Source organism: Diospyros lotus, chromosome 5, assembly GCF_014633365.1.
Source record: "Diospyros lotus cultivar Yz01 chromosome 5, ASM1463336v1, whole genome shotgun sequence".
Lineage (NCBI taxonomy): Eukaryota > Viridiplantae > Streptophyta > Magnoliopsida > Ericales > Ebenaceae > Diospyros > Diospyros lotus.
Genome location: NC_068342.1, coordinates 868,604 through 889,162, shown reverse-complemented (window position 1 = coordinate 889,162; position 20,559 = coordinate 868,604). Strand labels below are relative to the sequence as shown.

Below are 20,559 nucleotides of genomic sequence, written 5' to 3'. Positions count from 1 at the left end.
CTGGGGCAATCCAAGGATGGGTGACCCCCCCTGGGAAGTTCATGTAGGCCCATCAGGGTAAGTTGTTCCAATCCTTCCTATCGCTCGATCGGGATGTTACAGGTGGTATCAGAGCCGACCCTTGGCGAAGGCGGTCCGATGAGGGCGGGGAGTGGCGCCGGGGCTTGAGGGCCTGTACAAGGAGCGGCTTCTGGCAAGCTTCTAGGATGGCAGCCCCCAAGGGGAGAAGGTCTGGGACCAGTTGTAAGGTCGCATGACGAGGACGTCATGTGCTTAAGGGGGGGAGAATGTAATACCCCGAGAGCCCAGAGAAGTTAGAATATATCGAGGATAGTGTAAGAAAGGAAACAACACCAGCTGGATACCTTTTGGGCTGAATGTTGGCAAAGAACTCCCAAGTTAAGCGTGCTTGACCTGGGGCAATCCAAGGATGGGTGACCCCCCTGGGAAGTTCATGTAGGCCCATCAGGGTAAGTTGTTCCAATTCTTCCTATCGCTCGATCGGGATGTTACAATATCTGTAATAGAAGTGCAGATATTACATAAGTTCAAAAATCAATATAAATAATTCAAGTATATTTATTTAACTTACCAAACAACTTAATTTCGTCAAGGTTTGGTGCAGTCAAAATGTTAGAAAATGATCGAAAATTGAAATTCTCAATTGGGAAAGCCTTGTCAATTGCATCTACAACACATGTCTTTAGCATAAAATTTAGTTTGTATATATTTGTTGTTGGTTGTTTTGTATTTCATATTATTGTAACCAACGACAAAATTTTTCATAATGTATAATTGTCCTTCACGGGTCAAGGACTTGAAAGATCGAACCAATTAAAATAGAAAAACAAATAAATGTAGCATATAAAAAATTTAATATTTATTGTCAAGCAAATGTAAATTTATATATGCTACTATTGTGATCCATAAGGGTTTTTTTCATCATTGTGTTGCTGCTATATCGTTAGTTTTGAATTAATCAAATAAAATTATAGACAAGTTTCAGATGTTTCATTTTTTTTTAATTTTGTGTCTAAATTGAAATTTTTTTTGTCAGATGTTTCATGTTTTTTTTAATTTTGTTTGAATTAAAATTTTTTTAAAAGTTATTCTTTCAATTAATTTTTTTCTTTTTGGACTTTATTTTATTTTATTTTATTCAATTATGTCAGAGAATATAATAGTTAAACTCTAAAGTATTTTAAAATAAAAATTTAGATTATCATTTCATTATTATTAGTTACATAATACAAAGACAAATATGGACATGAACATACCTATTGATCAGTGAATATCATCTTGATGATGCGGAACCGATCACCTTCTTCTGTCTTGAACCAAGTACCTGCAAAAAGGGTAAGGACTTGCTCCCCGTGATCCCTCCGACGATCAAGTCAGTTCATAGGATTTTCGAGAAGTATAATAGTCATGGAAGATAATAAAATAAGAGTCCCTTAGGAATCAGATCCCCATACCTGTAGAGGCTGTCCTCTATTTATAGATGTCCGTTAGCCTTTCCCTTAGGAGATAAGATATATTTTAAAAAGAGAGGTTGATCTCCTTTCCATGAGGAGAAAAGATAATTTTTCCTAATAGAGATAATTCTTGAGATATTTAAAGATATTATTGGTTGACTTAATCTTCCTCTTTATCTCTTTCCAGTTCAAAATCATAATAAAGATTATAAAGATAAGCGGAACTCCTAAGTCTTGACACGTGGCGATCGCATATTGGCCTTTACTGGCACACATGGCTCCGAGTTAATGGTAACCTCCCAGGAGTAGTACAGTAAAATTGTCCCCCTATAAATATTCCCTCATCACATCTCTATGCTGCTAATTTGATCCTTGTCGTCGTAGCCTGAAACTTCTCATAACTCAGACCATGAGCTTCCATTAACTCTTCGTGGAGTTTATGTCGTTGATGTTATTCATATGATCAACCATAATTTTTCTTTTCTTTTTTATTTATCTACTTCTCAAATGAAATTACTGTGAATGTGTGTGCATCTTTTGATATGTTACACTTTTTCGTTTAGAAGGAAGGAACTAGTGTAGCACGATTATATAACTTCAGTCAAAGTGTTGTAAAAATTGAAGAGCAAGCATGCAATTAAAAAACACACGTATATCAATTAATAAGAAGCTCATTTCATAGATTTTGAGTTTTAAAATAATTAACTCTTATAATTATTAATGACTATCCGTCTACTTCAAATATTATCATAATAATAATAATAATAATGAATATAACAAATAATAATCATTATGAGCCAAATATTATCATATTAAAATAATATAATAACATTATAAAATATAATCTAAAATATTTAATATATATAATATATAATATAAAATTTTAAAGTGTTGAGAAATCATATTTTTTGTATACGATTATGAGTTAATATAATATCATTATTTAAAAAAAAATGCACAATGAATAATTAACATTAGAATAACTTTAAATTTTTAATAAACTAATCAAAACAAACTAATATACCACCCAACCCAACCCAACATAAAGTTTATCCAAAAATAATTTTTTAAACGACTACAATCATAACATCAGATTTATTTTATTTATCAATAAATCATATCCTTTGATAATATCACATAAATATGTGTTTTCCCATGCTATCTTGTCTACAATTTTTCACATATATATATATATATATTTTGAAATTGTAACTTATTTAAATCCATTATGGGGAAACTAAAAAAAAATGAGAAATTAGATCCATTATCATAAAACGACTACATTATTTCCCATAGTTTTTCGTGTATTGATATTTTTTTTTGAATTTGCAACTTATCTAAATCCATTATGGGAAACATTAAAAATTTGTGGATAAATTAATTCTATTATTGGAAAATTCTTGCATTATTGGCTACTGTTGTTGTGCATTTATGTTATTTTTTTTGAAACTGCAATTTATTTAAATCCATTATGGGAAACCAAAAAAAATTATAAAAAATTAAATTCATTATCATATTTCGACTGCATTATTAATCTCTCTTGGAATTTTGATTACTCATCAATTGCAGATTACTCATTAAATTCTTGATAATAAATGCCTATTTATATATAATGAAGAAGTTTTGAATTGTCAATTCTTAAGATTATTCTTTTTACGGAGAATTATAGAAAAAAAATATGAGAAAACACATCCAACTGGTACATAATTTTTATTGAAATTCTGATTACTCATTACCCATTTTTGCTGTATTTTTATACATTGAAAATCTGATTTTTCATCCGTTGGAGTTGGGAAATTAAATTAGTGTAATAAATTCTTAATATGTATATGTGGATGGCGTTTTTGGAGGAAAAAATTATTGTCTTTGCCGTAATAAATTTCTAATATGTATAGTGAAAACGTTTTGAAGATATTATAATTATTTTTTTTATACTGACTCTATGTAAAAAATAATAATAATAATGAATGTAACAAATAATAATCATTATGAGCAAAATATTATCATATTAAATAATAATATAATAATATTATAAAATATTTAATATATATAATATAAAATTATTTATTGAAAAACTCTTGCATTTTAATACAAATATTAAAATGTGTATTTTTTTTTTTTGAAATTGTCAATTCTTAAAATTATTTTTTTTATCAAGAATCATAGAAAAAAAAATATAGAAAAACACATCCGGCCGATATATTAATTTTTATTGAAATTCTGATTACTCATTATTCATTTCCGCTGCATTTTTATATATTAGAAATCTAATTTCTTATCACTTGGAGTTGAAGAATTAAATTGTCGTAATAAATTCTTAATATGTATATGTGGATTATATTTTTAGAAGAAAAAATTGTTGACTTTCCGGATGACTATCATTTTTTTTATATATATTAAGATAATATAAAATATTTAATATATATAATATATAATATAATATTTGAAATGTGTTGAGAAATCATATTTTTTGTATAGCTAGTAAAATATAGTTATTTAAAAAAAAATGCACAGCCAATAATTAGTCTTATAATAACTTTGAATTTTTAATAAGCTAATCAAACAAACTAATATACCACCCAACCAACATAAAGTTGATCCAAAATAAACTTTTTAAACTACTACAATCATAACATGAGATTTATTTTATTTATCAATAAATCATATCTTTTGATAATATGACAGAAATATGTATTTTCCTATGCTATCTTGCCTACAAAATTTCGTATATTGATGTTATTTTTTTTTTTTGAATTTGCAACTTATTTAAATCCATTATAAAAAACATAAAAAATTTGAGTAAATTAATTCCATTGTTGGAAAACTCTTGCATTATCACCTACTATTGTTGTGCATTTATGTTATTTTTCTAAATTACAACTTATTTAAATCCATTATGGGAAATAAAAAAAATATAAAAAATTAAATTCATTATTATAATACAGCTACATTATTGTTCTCACTTGAAATTTTGATTACTCATCAATCAGATATTACTCATTAAATTCTTGATAATAAAATGAAAATGTTTTGAGTTGTGAATTCTTAAAATTTTTTTTATTGAAAATTATAGAAAAGATAAATATGAAAAAATACATCCAACCGTATATTGATTTTTATTAGAGTTCTAATTACTTATTACCTATTTCCCTTGTATTTTTATACATTGAAAATTTGACTTCTCATTAATTGGAGTTGGAGAATTAAATTACCGTAATAAATTCTCAGTGTGGATATGCGAATGACGTTTTTGGAAGAAAAAGTTATTGACTTTGCCATAATAAATCCGTAACGTGTATAGTGAAGACGTTTTAAAAAGATTATAATTATCTTTTTTATGCTAACTCTATGTAAAAGATAATAATAATAATAATAAAGAATGTAACAAATAATAATCATTATGAGTCAAATATTATCATATTAAAATAATATAATAATATTATAAACTATTTAATATATATAACATATAATATAAAATTCAGAAAACTCTTGCATTTTAATACACATATTAAAATATGTATTTTTTTTAGAATTATCAATTCTTAAAATTATTCTTTTTACCAAGAATCATAGAAAAAAGAAATATGGGAAAACATATCCAGCCAATACATTAATTTTTATTGAAATTCTAATTACTCATTATCCATTTTTGCTATATTTTTATACATTAAAAATCTAACTTCTCATCAGTTAGAGTTAGAGAATTAAATTATCATAATAAATTCTTAATGTATATACGTGAATGATGTTTTTAGAAGAAAAATTTGTTAACTTTTCTCTTATGACTATCTTTTTTTTAGATTTATTAAGATTAAGATTAAAATTTCCTTAAAATTTGATTTATTTTCATTTTAATCTCATTTGGTGATTAGCATCCTTTAGGAACCCCATATAAGGGGATTAATACTAAATACATAGTGTTATTATAATTAATTTGATTTACCACTACATTAAATTTAATCTTCATTTAAGTTTTGACTTAAAAAATATAAAAATTACATTACAATTGACAATTACTATACGGTGAACCTTCATTTGAATTTTTTTTTTTAACTTGCACAATTACACCTTAGATGTCACTAAAAAAAACACACACTAAAAAAGAGTAATAACTTATCTAATTAGACAGACAAGCACTTTAAAAACAAATATTAAAGTCTCTTCCCTTTGTAGAAGGCTAAGGGTGCACCAATGATGCATCCCCAAGCCTAGTGGCGCAGACCTACCGTCGGGGCTTCTCAAGGTAATCGTCAACAACCGTTGGTACATGCCAACTACCCTACTTAAATTTATGCATTTGGTCCCATACACAACCTAACTATTGGTGAGTTTGTCCAACGACGGTGAGCATAGTATTTTGCTACATGCTTAATGACACATCTAATATATGATCAATGCTAATTAAATAGTCAATAAATATAAATTATAAAAATTAAGCATTTAATATGTCAGATTTGAAATTCAGGGTTATAGACTTTTCATGTAAAATTTAAAAAACGATAAATCTATTTGGATAGAATCTATCTAGATAAAAAGATATTTAATGCTTGTTTTATATTATTTTAATTATATTAAACAAAATAAAAAGACAATTTTAACCTTATAAAAATTATAACTCTTCACTCATATGCTTCCTTACTTAAAACTCCCGCCTAAAACTACTGTCAAACACATTAAAGTTACACATTTCCAAAGCAAACAAAATTAGTTATGAAAATGAATAATGACACTTAGGTGGCAGCGCACCATTGGCCGTAATCAATGTATTTTCTTTGCATTCTCCTTTTATTTTATTTCATTCATAAATTATTTTACTTTGTCTGAATTAATTGATGCGCGGAATGACTAAAGATATCAAATTATAAAAATATTATCATCTTAAAATTGTTGCATTGCCTCGAATTGAATGGGCGAACTTCATCTATGTTGAAGTCTGCCCATATTAAATGGATTGCATGCAGCGCTAGCGGGCTACATCTATGTAGCCCGCTGGGATGCAGGGGTTGCATCTATGATGCAGTCCGCTGGCATGCAGAGCCGCATCTTAGATGCAGCCCGCCAGTCGTTATCTATTATGTCAATAGCTATATAATTATTTTTGGGGATGGATACTTATACTATCAATTCATAATTAGGAACAATAATTTTATATGCCTAGAATCAATTAAAATTAGACAAATCAACTCATTGTGAGACATGCTATTTGTATTTGATCCGATACAACAGGTCGCACACATGCGCCTTATTCCGCATAATTGCATAGATATATTTTTATATATAGGTATTATTACTTATAGCTTTATATATAAAATAAAAATGCACCCATATAAAAATGTCATTTTAAAATATATATATATATATGTAAATTCCTATTGCAACATAAGGAAAATGTCACAATTTGGGTAGTAGAAAGACACATGGAGTGGTTGAAAAAACACATTTGAATGTCACAAATTTAATTACATAGTAATTAAAAAGATATTTATTAAAGTGTCTATATAACTTTATATGAATGCATTTTCTGTAAAATAGGTCTAACCTGGTGGAAATCAAAAGTCCGCTGGGATGCAGGGGCTGCATCTATGATGCATCCGCTGCATCTATGATGCAGTCTGCCAGATGCACTGGCGAACTGCATCATAGATGCCCCACTGGGATGCAGGGGCTGCAACTGCATCTGACAGATTGCAATTAGATGCAGTCCGTAAAAAATTGAGGTTTATCTAAATTATTGAATGAGTTTTATTATTGATATTTTTGTTATTTGATATCTTTAATGATTTAATGCGTCAACCAATTCGAATAAAATAGAATAATTCGTATTTAAAGACATTGTAACTCTTAGAATTCTAAAAATTCATTAAATGATGTGAGAGACTAAAATTTAAATTTAACAAGAAAAAGAGATAATAAAATTTTGAATTGTGACTGAAGAGGGTATTGTTGGTAAATAAAATGTTAAATGACATAATTATCCTAACATCAATAATTAAAATGACAAAAAAGGACAATTCTACCTGAACCGATTCTATCCAAATAGCAAGGTCCTTTAAAAAAATATATAAATTTCACCTTTAAATTACAACATAATCAAATTTACCACCACATTAAATATAATCTTCATTTAAGTTTGGCTTAAAAAATATAAAAAATTACATTACAATTGACAATTACTATGTATGATGAACCTTCATTTAATTTTTTTTTTTTTTAACTTGCACCGTCACACCTCGGGTGCCACTAAAAAATACTCAAAAAAGAGTAATAACTTATCTAATCAAGAGGCGCTTCAAAAACAAAGATTAGAGCCGCCCCCCTTTGTACAAAGTTAAAGATGGGCCGAAGAAGCATCCCTGGGCCTGGTGGCACAGACCCACAGCCGGGGTTTCTCAAGGTCATCGTCGACAACCGTTGGTACATGCCAATTGCCCAGCTCAGATTCCTGCATTTGATCCCCATACACATACACTTAACTAATGGGAGAAGATTGGACACACCAATGCATTAAGAAAGAAACCAGAGGTTCGTCTCATCAAGCAAATGAAGAACGGTCAGATTGTTGAGAATACCTGAATGACAATTGAGTATGGTGGAGGCATGTGGAGGGCAGGGCCACGTCTTGAAACTGTCAACCGGACCTGACAATCAGACAAAAGACAAGAAAGAAAGAAATAAAAAAAAAAAGTTAATTACACGAACACCAACCTGAGCACGAAAACAAGCTTAAAAGATTCTGAAAATTTTGGGGTCAAAGCATGAGAATATTCTTAAAACCAGAGGGGTGTTTTTGAGAGCACCACGAGTACCAAGGACTAGTACAGATAATGAAGAATCTAAACATCAAGAAGGGCATTGGGGGATTTGTTCTATGCCATTCTGCCCAATAAACACAGCTGAGCAAGTCACAAAATGGAACGAACAATCTGCGGGGGGAATTGTCAGAAATGTTGTAGATGAAGAATGAGTTTCGTGAACAGAATGCACGTGTTTGGTTGGCGATAGCGACTCCCCATAGAGCGTGACTTGAGCTCCGGTTTCACAAAATAATTTGAAGTATCCTTGACATTTGCAACAGAGTTAACATTTGTGACTGGTACGGAGGAGTGGATTGAAATGAATTACAAGTCCAAACCAATTTGAAAACAACACTGGAAGAAGACTTTAAGAGGAAAACATTATGGAGAAAGACGGTGTGGACAGACAACTAAGCATGAATACTGAACCATTGGGAATGGTATTCAGATCCAGGCTGTTCAACTGGATCCACTACAAGAGAATTTAGTTGAACTAGTATATCCTTGTGTGTAAAAGTATCGACTTACATATAAATGGAATGTTCTACCAACAAACAATAGCTTAAACTAGGATTCAGAACTATTTCTTTAAGTGTTAAGGAAATTTAACTAAAGAGGACTTGATACCTGATGTTTTTCTTTCCATCTTGGGAAGAAGCTAGTCCCTAGCAGTTGGAACAAGTGATCCCTCATCTCATCGTTAGTCACCAGCAAACACTTACAACTAACGGCGGCATATAACCAGTACCTGTAACATCACATATGTTTTCCGAAACTGTGAACTATGATCACTCATGCACATATCAATGAGAGAATATTTAATTTGTTATATGAAAATTACATCTATTGTAATGAACTTTGATGGTATGAATTATACTCTCCTTGAAACGGTTCTGATAATTCTGGGTATTTTTTTTTTTTGGTTTGGGGGGTAGGGGGGGGGAACCAGTGCAGTGATTGTTAACCTGTTAGGATCCCACCAGCACTCTCTCCCTCCCTCCCTCTTGAGAAGACAAGTTAGCATCCCACTCTCATCCACAGCCTCCAATAATAACAGATATGAATCCAACCAACCTAAACCCCCGCTCCTATATAAGCACAAACTTCAATGACCATCGGCACCTTACAACAGAGATGTACTAATAACTGGTGTGCTTCTAGATTTCTTCCTCAACCAAATGATCGAATACAATCAAGTAGAGAGAGGTCTTTTTCCATCCTGCCCACCCCGTATGTATTACTTCTTCAGAAGCCCTTTTTTGACCCTCCCCCATATTCCCATCTTTGAAGTGTTCCGCTTTTGTGGCCACGAGCTTTGTGGAAATATATTGTTGCATTCCCACAATGTTCATCCTATGGCAATAGACAACAGGAAGGATTGAATGGAGGCTGAATAACCTGGATCTCCCTCAGACTTTCTCTGTCTCTGGACTTATTAACGAGAAACAACTTGAATTTCATGTTTTGCATAATTTACAGTTATGTTCCACAAAACAGAAGGTTGATTAACTGGCTGTATTTTAACTTCATCCTAGCTTATAACACCTGCAAGTTAATCCACACACAACATATTACAGTAAACCAAAGCCCACAACATTGTCGCCTATAGCTCTAAACCTCATTACCATGCCAACCATGCATTTTTCACTGCTTATTCACCTTTCAACTTTGCTAAAGTTCTCATATAAATAATACAAATGCAAACTGAAGCTCACAAAAAGATTCAGTGTTGATCAACTAAAAGATGATGTGGTAAAGCAAACTTACAAAATGTTAAATGAAATTTAACATTATTTAGAGGTCCATACATTCTATACCAAAAAAATCTGAGATTTGGACAATATTGCATGACAGTCTGGGTAGCATATCTGTCTAAAATAGATAATATTTGTCATGATAGGAGACCATAGTTACCTGGTTCGTTCACCTCTCTTAAGAACCACAAACTAGTTCATGCGTCCCAGTTCACAGTGCATTTTCAAACTAGTTCGTAGTGGTGCGTGCACTGGGACGCTACAATCAACGAACTAGAGCTGAAAATATACCAGCTGCCAAACATACCAGTGACCGCCACCGGCAGAGAAGAGAATCACAGAAGAGAAGAAGAGACGAGAAAACATACCATAAATAAAGGAGTGAGCGAGGACGACAACCATAAATAAAGGAGTGAGCGAGGCTGTGAGAGCAAGAGAGAGGCAACAACCGAGGGCGAGCGAAAGCAAGCCACAAATCAAGTGAGCGAGAGGGGCAGAGGCGAGAAAGGGAGAAGGGTTTTCCCTTTGCAGAGCAGAAGGGGGGCAAGGGCGAGACGAGAGCGAGAAAGGGGTGGGTCGGTGGGCGCAAATTGGGGGTTGGGGTATTTGGTAAAAAATAATTTTTTTACTTTATAAATTCAAATTTAATTATAAACCCTAATTTGTCCTTAGAAATAGACTTTTTGTTCTAAATAAGAAATTAAAAATTAAGATGAGAAGTCAATAATTTCAATAGTCATGAGGCAGTGGCAGACAAGCCACTAAATACGTTCATTACTAGCCATTAAATATTTAATTTAACACTACTTCTCTTCACAATAAGTAGAGTACCAATGCAATATTTTTTATTTTTTAAAATTCTGACTTTATTAAATATAAGTCAATAAATAATGTTCGCCAATCAAAAAAATAAAATAAAATAAATAATGTTTTTAAGCAATACAAATGAAAGTTGTTATAGATTTATAAATTTATATCAATGACAAAACAAATATTTATAAATTTATACATATATCTGATCATCCAATATTATCCTTACTCACTTTTAATTCTATTCAAATTATTATTACTATTATTACAATGATTTAATTATTATTATTTTTTTAGATATCGTATGTATAATTTTAGTACCATTATGTACTATAATAAAATTTAATGAATTCTATTTTAATTCTTCTAAATTTTGTTTAGTATTCATATATGATAAATTCATGTAGAATCTGTAAAATAGTATCATTAGTGAGAGTAATTTGTAGCTAAGTTCAGTGACTTTAGTCCTTCCAAGTAACTTATTTGTTATTCTTTAAAAAAAATAAATTTCATATATCCTAATTGATTTATTATTTTCACTTGCTTCTTTTAAATTTTGGTAGTGTGTCATACAAAAAAGAATGATAATTAAATATTTCCAAACTTACTAAAATTCTAGAATCCTTGTAAATAAATAACTCCTAAGAATAGACTTCATGTTCGCTAATTATCATATTTGTCAATCTATACTTGATGAAAGGTATTGAACCCCCTTCTGGAAAATATGATGCATTAATATAAAGAATATACATAAATTAGATCTCTTCATGCACATGTGGAATCTAATTATTCATATCAATTAGACACAATTTAAAAAATATAATCTCAAGTAAGCAACATATGTACTATAATAAAATACTCAATGGGTATAGTCATGCCAAGTTAGAATATGATTGATCATTGATTTAATAAGGACTTTTTCATAATCGTATTTATATCTTAAAGCCAATTAATATAATCATTATATTCATGTCCCATACACATAAGAACTCATATCTTAAAGTTAATTAATATAATCATGTCAAACCATACTTATATCTTAAAGTCTATTGATTTGATAAGAACTCTTGGCCAATTTAAAAATTATCATCATACATATATCTTAAAGTCACTAAGGGTGTGTTTGATTGGAAAAGAAAAATATTTTCCAATTCTATGAAAAACAATTCCCACCTTCTCCTAGTTGCAATTTTCCATAGAAAATGGGCCAAAACGTGTTTTAATATGTTGTACCATAAAAATTTTATATGGAAAAAGTGTTAAGCACTCAAACATACAAGTATAGAAAAATTTTCATTAATGTGACATTTTTCATGGAAAATAATTCCAATCAAACACACCCTTAATATAATCATGTAAAACTATGAACATATGAATTCATTTTGATGTTATACATATAAGAACTTTAGGCGAAACAGAATTTAGTTATGCATAGAGGCAATTAGAGGATTGTGACAAGTGATCAAAGTAGCAACATAAAACAAGTGATTAAGATATCTTCAGCCATAATCAATTATTTAATTTTGGAATGTAACATCTGAAAAAAAACGAGAATCAATTTTAACCATCAGTAGTAGTATTCTAATAACTTGGACTATGATTGCAATTTGCACTTATATGCATATGTACTATTGAATATATAACTTTCTTTATAACATGGTATTAGATCTCTTATTATAATATCAATTGGATATGAATTTAAGTATATTTAACAGTAAGTGTCCTGTTTTTTTTTTTAATAAGTTTCTTGTACAGTTTTATCTTAAGTTCTTAACCGTGAGAATAAGAAGTTAATAATCAAGTAAAAGACATTAGAACGAAAACTAACTTAATCTATCAAATTTTAAACAAGGCATGGGAATACTAAAAGGCTCAAGAGATATTCTCTTATATATGACTGAGTCCCAATAGAACTTAGCAACCCATCCTCTTCATATCCTTATTCATCTGAGTTTCTCTTTGTCTTCAACTTTTGTCAATATGGTATTTGGCAAGAGAAAACTGCAGGAGCCTTTACCTGATAACACTATTGCTTCTCATGAGAGCCAAAAATCTAATTCCAGTGATAGTGAAGAGTCATGTAAAAATGTGGAAGAGTTACAACAAGATGAAAATCTAATTTTGCAACTTGCAAAGACAACCCAGCATCCTACAGAAGCAGATTTATTATCAAAGAAGCCACTATGGAATGAAGTTATTGTTACTGGTGCTGCACAAGGGAAAAATCCTGGAGGGTCAAAATTGTGGAAGTGCAAATATTGTAATAAGGACTTTCAAAGCTCATACACTAGGGTTCACCAACACTTCTTTGGCCCTGGGCCTGGACCAGGGAAGAAAGCTGGCATTCAACGGTGTCCTACATTAATAAAGAATCGGGAAGAATATGAAAGAATTAGGAGAAAAGTCCAAGCAGCAGAGCAACACGGTATATCTTCATCCTTAAAAACATCTACTGTCAACAAGAAGTAGCAGCCTATGGTTTCAAAACCCATTGAAGATTCCTTGCATATCCTGGAAAGAGAACAAGTTGATTTAAAGGCGATGAGAGGACTTTGTGCAAATGGGATTCCATTTAATGTTTTGCGAAATCCTCAATTTGTGGAGATGGTAACAGCAATTAACAGAGCCCCAAAAGGTTACAAAGCTTCATCTTTTGAAAAGGCAAGAACTGTCTTGTTAGATGAATGTAAAAGAAATGTGGAGAAAGACTTGAGTCCAATCCAAGACACTTGGTACAGCCAAGGTGTCTCTATTGTATCAGATGGGTGGAAAAATGTCAAGCACAAGCCATTGATAAATGTTCTTGCCGTCGACTCTAGAGGAGCAATGTTCATGTATGCTGAAGACTTCTCTGGAGTTGAAAAAACAGGTTCTGCTATAGCTAAATTTCTACTCAAGGCAATTGAAGAAATTGGACCATCAAATGTTCTTCAAGTGGTGACTGACAAAGCAGCAAATTGCAAAGCAGCTGGACATGAAATTGAGAAGGTACATAAACACATTTTCTGGTCTCCTTGTGAGGTCCATACCTTGAACTTGATTTTCAAAGATTTTGCTGAATGCTTTGATTGGTTGCAAAATACATATAAGAATGGGAAAGCCATTGTCAAATATATGAACAACCACACACAATCCTTGGCAATGTTTAGAGCTAATTCAACACTTGAATTGTTAAAAGTTGCCAAGACTAGATTTGCTTCACATTATGCACTACTAAAGAGGCTACTTGATTGTAAAGATGCTTTAATCACCACTGTTGTTCGAGATGCATGGAAAGAATGGGTAAAACAAGGAGATGAATGCACAAGAACAATGGGATCCATGGTTGCCGAAATAATTCGAAGTGAAGAATTTTGGGAGGAGGTTAAAAATATAATTCAGATTACAAAACCAATTTACTTGATGATCAAATTTTGTGATGGTGAAGGCCCAAAGTTGGGGAGTTCTATGAAAAAATGGATACGATGCTGGGAGAAATAAAAGCCATAATGGGCAGCAACAAATATGCAGATTGTTACCCCAAAATGGAAAGCATCATTATAAAAAGGTGGACCAAAATGAATTATTCTATTCATTGTCTTGGTTTTGCATTAACCCCTAGATTTTATAATCAACTTTACCTTGCAACACTAGCACCTGGTGGGATTGCTAGAAAAGCCCCAAATTGTGACAAGGAAGTTGTTAAAGGGGCTATGGATGCTTTTGAAAGGATAGGTGAAGATGTAGCAGAGCAAAGACTCTTACGTGATCAATTTGCCACTTTTCACATGAAAAAAAGGCCTTTATGCTATGTCACAAGCTCAAATGGATGTTGTGACAATTGATGCTATTGATTGGTGGTCTACTTATGGGTCAGAAACTCCACAATTAGCAGAGGTGGCAAAAAAGGTATTATCTCAACCTGTTAGTAGTTCTTCGACTGAAAGAAATCAGAGAACTTATTCTTATATTCACAATGTGAAGAGGAATAGGCTGAATTGTTCGAGGGTTGATAAACTAGTATTTATTCATTCAAACATTCGCCTTCTATCATGATTTTCTAAGAGTTACAAAAATGATGGTCCTTACAAGGAATGGGATATGGATCCTGATGACACCTGCTTTGAGGAATCCTCTATAAGGATGGCTGAGATGAGATGGAGTTCATTGGATACTGATATTCCAAATGCAAATGATGAACAACAACAAAGGACATTTACAAAGAGAACTAGCAAGAAAGGAAAAAGAATTAAAATATGAGTTATGTTTTGCTTTATCTTTTTGTATTGATATATTTTGTTATGTAACAGTAAGACAGATTTGGTGAATGAGTCTTGACATTTATCTTGTCTTCATAACATTTATTTTATGCAGAATTTTAATTTTTTATAGTGTGTGTATATATATAGTGTAGTTTTCTTTCTAATTAACATTGTTTAAACATTATATAACTTAAAAGAAAAATTGTGAAATTATATTAAATTTATTGAATATATGAATTTGATAATGTAAAGAACTAACCAAGCAAAATTTTCAAATGTACCACGTCCCAAAATAGTGCACCAACTAAACCTACCCCCTAAGTACCACGTATTTAGCTAGGTGACATACCACGTACCCGAACCCATACCAGGAACCAAAGCGTGCCGTGTTCCTGGTAACTATGCAGGAGACATTCAATTTATCATAGATTGCAACAGCCAACAGGTGCATCTCAGACGCATTGAGAAGAAAACAGATACCACACACATCATCAGTTGGCAATTTCACTTTTGTAAAGACACTAAAAACGCACAAAGCATCATGGCGCACATGCATGTGATTCAAGAATATGGAAAATAAACAGAAAGCAAATATGAACATTTTTATTAGGAAGATAACTTGAACACATGCATTTCAGGAATGGTGGCATACCAATCGTCATTTGATCCAGGCGGAGTAGCATAGAGTGCACCAGATTTTTTCCAACCTTCCAACAATTTCTTATTATTAGGTTTCTGAGATGGACCGCCAGTTACACGACTTCTATGCAAAATAACAAGCGGTAATCTCTTCAACGGGCTCATTTGACGCAGCTGATTCACAACAGAATTAAGCTACAAACAAAGGGAATGATTAAAAATCAGGCCATATGATGATTCTATATCTCAAAGAGAAAGGTAGTCTCATTAAAGCTTAAAATAAACGACTCTCTTACCTGGAAAAAGCTGAAATTGTTTTGATTGACAAGACCAACATTTGCACCATCAATAACTGCATCAAATGGACCACGCCGCTGAAGCCACTCCTGAATGAGTACACCTCCTATGTTAGTCAGAATGCTGTGATAATCATTTTCATGGATTGATTGCCTGAATCATACATAGCAAATTGGCCATTGACTAAGACACAATACATCGATGCCAATATAATCACTAGTCAGAACAGTATCACAGCCCCAACATCAAATCAGCAGCCACCCTATTAATTAACCAAATGAATGTACTCAAGCTTAACAGAAACCTTAATCAAAGGCATGCATAACAGAAGGTTTTTTTGGGGTGGGGGGGAGGGGGGGGATGAAACCTGATTGGTAATGTGATTACTCACTTCAGGTCCTCCTTTTTTCTTTTGTTATCAAAAGTTATAAGCTTCAGTAATTCACCCAAAAGAAATAACATGCAGCAAGAATACTCCCACCATGAATAACTTGTGGGAGACACTTAGACATAATATTAGTTATAATAGTCGTACATAAGATAAGGTCATAGATAGAAATAAATATAGAGCAAGAATTCATGCTATAGTTGGCATGTTGCAATTTAGATGAATGACTAAAATTAAAAGGTTTCATTGTAAATAAGGTCTATGAGCTCTGACTATTGTAACCTAGTATAAATAGTCTCTTTAGACACTTTATAGGGGTGATCTTGTCCTAATTCAACATTTGAGGTATGTTTAATTCCTAAATACCATATTATCTATCACTAATTTTAGTCCTAAATTCCTAATTCTGAACTAGTTTTTCTATCTTTTCATCTCACCTCACATCACAAGTGACTACTTGTCCAACATGATATCAAATTAATGTCATTGTTTCTCCACTTTCCACATATATCATAGCTATACATTTCAAACACACATATCACCAAGCAATTTATATGAGCTTAATAGTCCACATAAAACCTAAGATCGTTCGATCTACATTCCTGCCATAAATTTTGGCTACAGTTGTTAAAATCATTGCTGAATGAAAAAGGTAACTCAGAATAGAAAAAGCAGTTCAAGTGACAAGCAGCCCAAAATTTCAAGATGCAGTTGAATTCAGGCAGTGTCACAGTTAAACACAGATTTCTGGCATACTTTCGACAACAAAATGACAAACTAGTTAATTGAGTTTCAAAATTTGGAAGCAATGAGGAACAAGCCCAATTTCGTTAGGTAACTGTCAACTTTAAGTGAGAATAAAAGCAGTGTGTAAGGCAACCATGCATCAACTAATCACAGGGGATTTGTGTTATACCTGAAACTGCATGAAATCAGCCTTAACCTCTCTCTCGCAGGCTAATTTGGTCAATGAAGTAGCAAAGTTTTCCGTCTCTTTTGGATCGATATCAATGCAGACAAGCTTCTCATTACATGATTGGCACATGCCTGTCTGATCCATCTCAGTCCTCACAACTCTCCATTCCCCACTTCCAAGCCACCCCTGGCCGTGCCAACCCCCTCCTCCCTTCACTACCCCTTCTTTCACCCTGCTCACATCCCAATTCACCTCCCCGACCTCAGCAGCCTTTTCTGACCCGAACCAGTCCTCCACAACTCCTGCTGTCTCCTCCGCCACCTGCCTGACCGTGGCTCGCAAGCGGTGCAGCAATTCGTAAACTTTGTCAGCCCTCTTAGTTTCGGCGCTGACCTTCAAGAGCGCCGAAAGCTCGGGTTCTTCAGCTGAAACCCCGGACTCAGCCATGTGGGCATCAACCTCGTAAGCCTCATCAGCCATCCTCTTCCTGCAAAAACCAAACAATGCCGGCCCATATGACCTCAACTTGGGCGCAATATCGCAACCCTTCATCTGCTTCACCAAATCAAACGCCATTTCCGGGTCCTCCTTCGCAACAGCCAACCTCGCCAAACTCGTGAAAGTAGCCTCATTTGGAGCAACCTTATCAACTCCCATTTGCCTGAAAATCTCAAACCCTCTCTCCAACCACAAATCTCCACAAGAAGAGCATAAATACAGCAAAACATTGTAATGGTGTTGAGCTAAAGGGACTCCTTTGGCCCGGGCTTCGTCGTAGAGGCGAAGGGCCTCGACCACGTCGCCGTTCTTCGAGCACATGTCGAGCTTGTGCTTGAGCACCGCTTCGGGAGCCTCGCGTCGGGCCTTCTTCTTCGCCTTGCTGGACAGCGGCAGCGCTTCGGCGGAGATGGGTTCTCGAATTAACGCCTCGGCGGTGGAAAGGCGGGTGAACTGGCTCATGGAGAAGCGATTGGTAGTGCCAAGGGCACCATTTTCGGGGTTGAGAGAGCAATATCGAAGGAGCCGACGGGGGAATCGAGGCCTGTGATGAGCCAGCAAAGAGGGGGTTTTAGTGAAGAAGGATAAGTAGCCAATTCGCAGCAGCATCACTGGTTTAACGGTTGGCTGTGGTGTTCAAGTGATTCGCATTCGGTGAAGTGAAATACACGAGTAAAGTGAAACGATGATTACGCCGGCTTTTCCAATTGGCTGTCTGAACCCGTCGGAGGAGCCAGGCGGCGCAGGGTTGGCGAGTTTGGACACTGAAGATGACGGAGAAAATGGGCCGCCGTTCATCCCCGGCCCGCATTTATGCAATTTTTACGTGGAAGTGAAATAAATTATTAATTTTCATTTTAGACAAATTTAAATATTATATTTTAGAATTAGGATTAATTTAGTTAATAAAAGTTAAATAAATTATTCAATAATTTAAATAAAATAAATAACTAAAATAAAATTATACCCAAAAGAGACTTAGGTTACAATTAATGCAATAATATCGTACTAGTGAGGATTGACAATGGTAATAGAAATAAAAATAGTAGCCAAAAGGATTTTGAATTTAATTTGTAAGTTAATTTTATTTTTTATATTTTAACTTTTTTTATATAATTATTTAAATTTTTTATTATTTTAATTATACTTTTAGACTTATATGTTTAAATTAATTTAACTCTTATACTTTTATATATAAAATAAAGATAAAGTGAGATGACAAAATACATGTCACGTTCTATTTAAATCAAAATATAAAAATTAAATTATTTAAAAATACAAATTTAAGGGTATAATCAAATAATGAAATGTTCATATATAAAAAAAATTAAAATATATTAATAAAATTTATTTAAAAATATAAATTTAAAGTAGAGATAGCAAATAAGTCGGGTGCCCCATCGGCTCACCTCGCCTACCCATCTCCCAGCCCAACTTGGTTTGATATTGTAGCAAATGGATTGGATCGGGTCAGTGCTTTGTGGCCCACGACTCGACCCACCAAAAATAGGAGTGGCCTACCAAAATATCCATCAAAATGGCCCGGCTCGGCCTGTCTTGGCCCATTTATTAAAGCCCATAAGATTGTGCTGGGCCTCTAGTTTCCATTGCCCTGCTCACCTCTCTCGCTAGCCAAATTCAGTTCAGCTCACCAAATCGGTGGGCCAAGCAGGAGGCGAGTCAGCCCGGCCCGGCTTGCCCATTTGTCATATTTAATTTAGAGATGTAATAAGAAAATAAAAAATTTGAATAATCACAAAAAAAAAACCTTATACACAAATAATTTAGTTAATAAATGTTAAATAAATTATCTAATAATTAAAATAAAATAAAATTATGCCCAAAAGAGACGGACTGCAATTAATGCAATAATATCATATTGGTGAGGATTGACCACAACAAGAGAAGTAAAAATGGGTGGCAAAGGGTTTTGAGTCTAATTTTTAAGTTAATTTAATTTATGTATTTTTGATTATTTTTTTATTTAATAAGTTAAATTTTTAGTTACTATAATTATACTTTTAAATTCGTATGTTTGAGCTAATTTAAGTCACTTTTATGTATAAAATAAAAGTAAAGTGAGATGACAAAATACATGTTACATTTTATTTAAATTAAAGTATAAAAATTAAACTAGTGCATCACCCGTGCAATGCACGGATATTGCAAGAAAAAAAAATAATCTTTAAAACAAAAATTACATAATTCAGAAGTTATAATAAATTAACATCATAATAAAGAAGTATAAAATAAACAAAATAATCATATTACAATCATGAGAAATGAACAAACATACAACAAAATTAGTTATTCAATTATTATTAAATATGTATGCCCCTTTTTGTTTGATGTTTTTTTATTTTTTGACATTTTTTATGCTTTTATTATAGTCTTTATACTAACACATATATGTGTCTTTAACAAAAAATTATATCCAACGTCTATAGTATTCGCGACTTGTTAGAGTAAGATTAACGTCTACCATTTTTAACACATTATTTTTATTTTGATGCACGAAACACTAAAAATGTGGCATGTTTTATTCTGAATTCTCAGTAATAAGGTAGTTGATTACTCAGTATAAATGGTGATTTCTTGATTTATTTTATTAATTATTTGATTGAAGATGTTTTTCGTTCGTTATGATTTCAATATTGTGTATGTTATTAAATTATAACTTAATTATTATAAATTCTTGTGCAATATGCTGGAAAAAATAATTTGTGCAGTGAAAAAAAAAAGAATGC

The 20,559-nt window shown here is 32.5% G+C and overlaps 1 protein-coding gene across 1 annotated transcript; it reads right to left on the bottom strand.

The window, feature by feature from the left end:
• Window positions 1-7,533: 7,533 nt before the first annotated feature.
• On the bottom strand, window positions 7,534-18,601 carry LOC127802639 (proteinaceous RNase P 1, chloroplastic/mitochondrial). Its single transcript, XM_052338572.1, has 6 exons — window positions 17,315-18,601; window positions 16,010-16,099; window positions 15,727-15,908; window positions 8,897-9,017; window positions 8,045-8,113; window positions 7,534-7,917 (listed from the first exon to the last, which is right to left on the bottom strand). The coding sequence occupies exons 1-6, from the start codon at window positions 18,419-18,421 to the stop codon at window positions 7,804-7,806; spliced, it is 1,683 nt and encodes a 560-aa protein (XP_052194532.1). The 5' UTR covers window positions 18,422-18,601; the 3' UTR covers window positions 7,534-7,803.
• Between the last annotated feature and the right edge of the window lie 1,958 nt (window positions 18,602-20,559).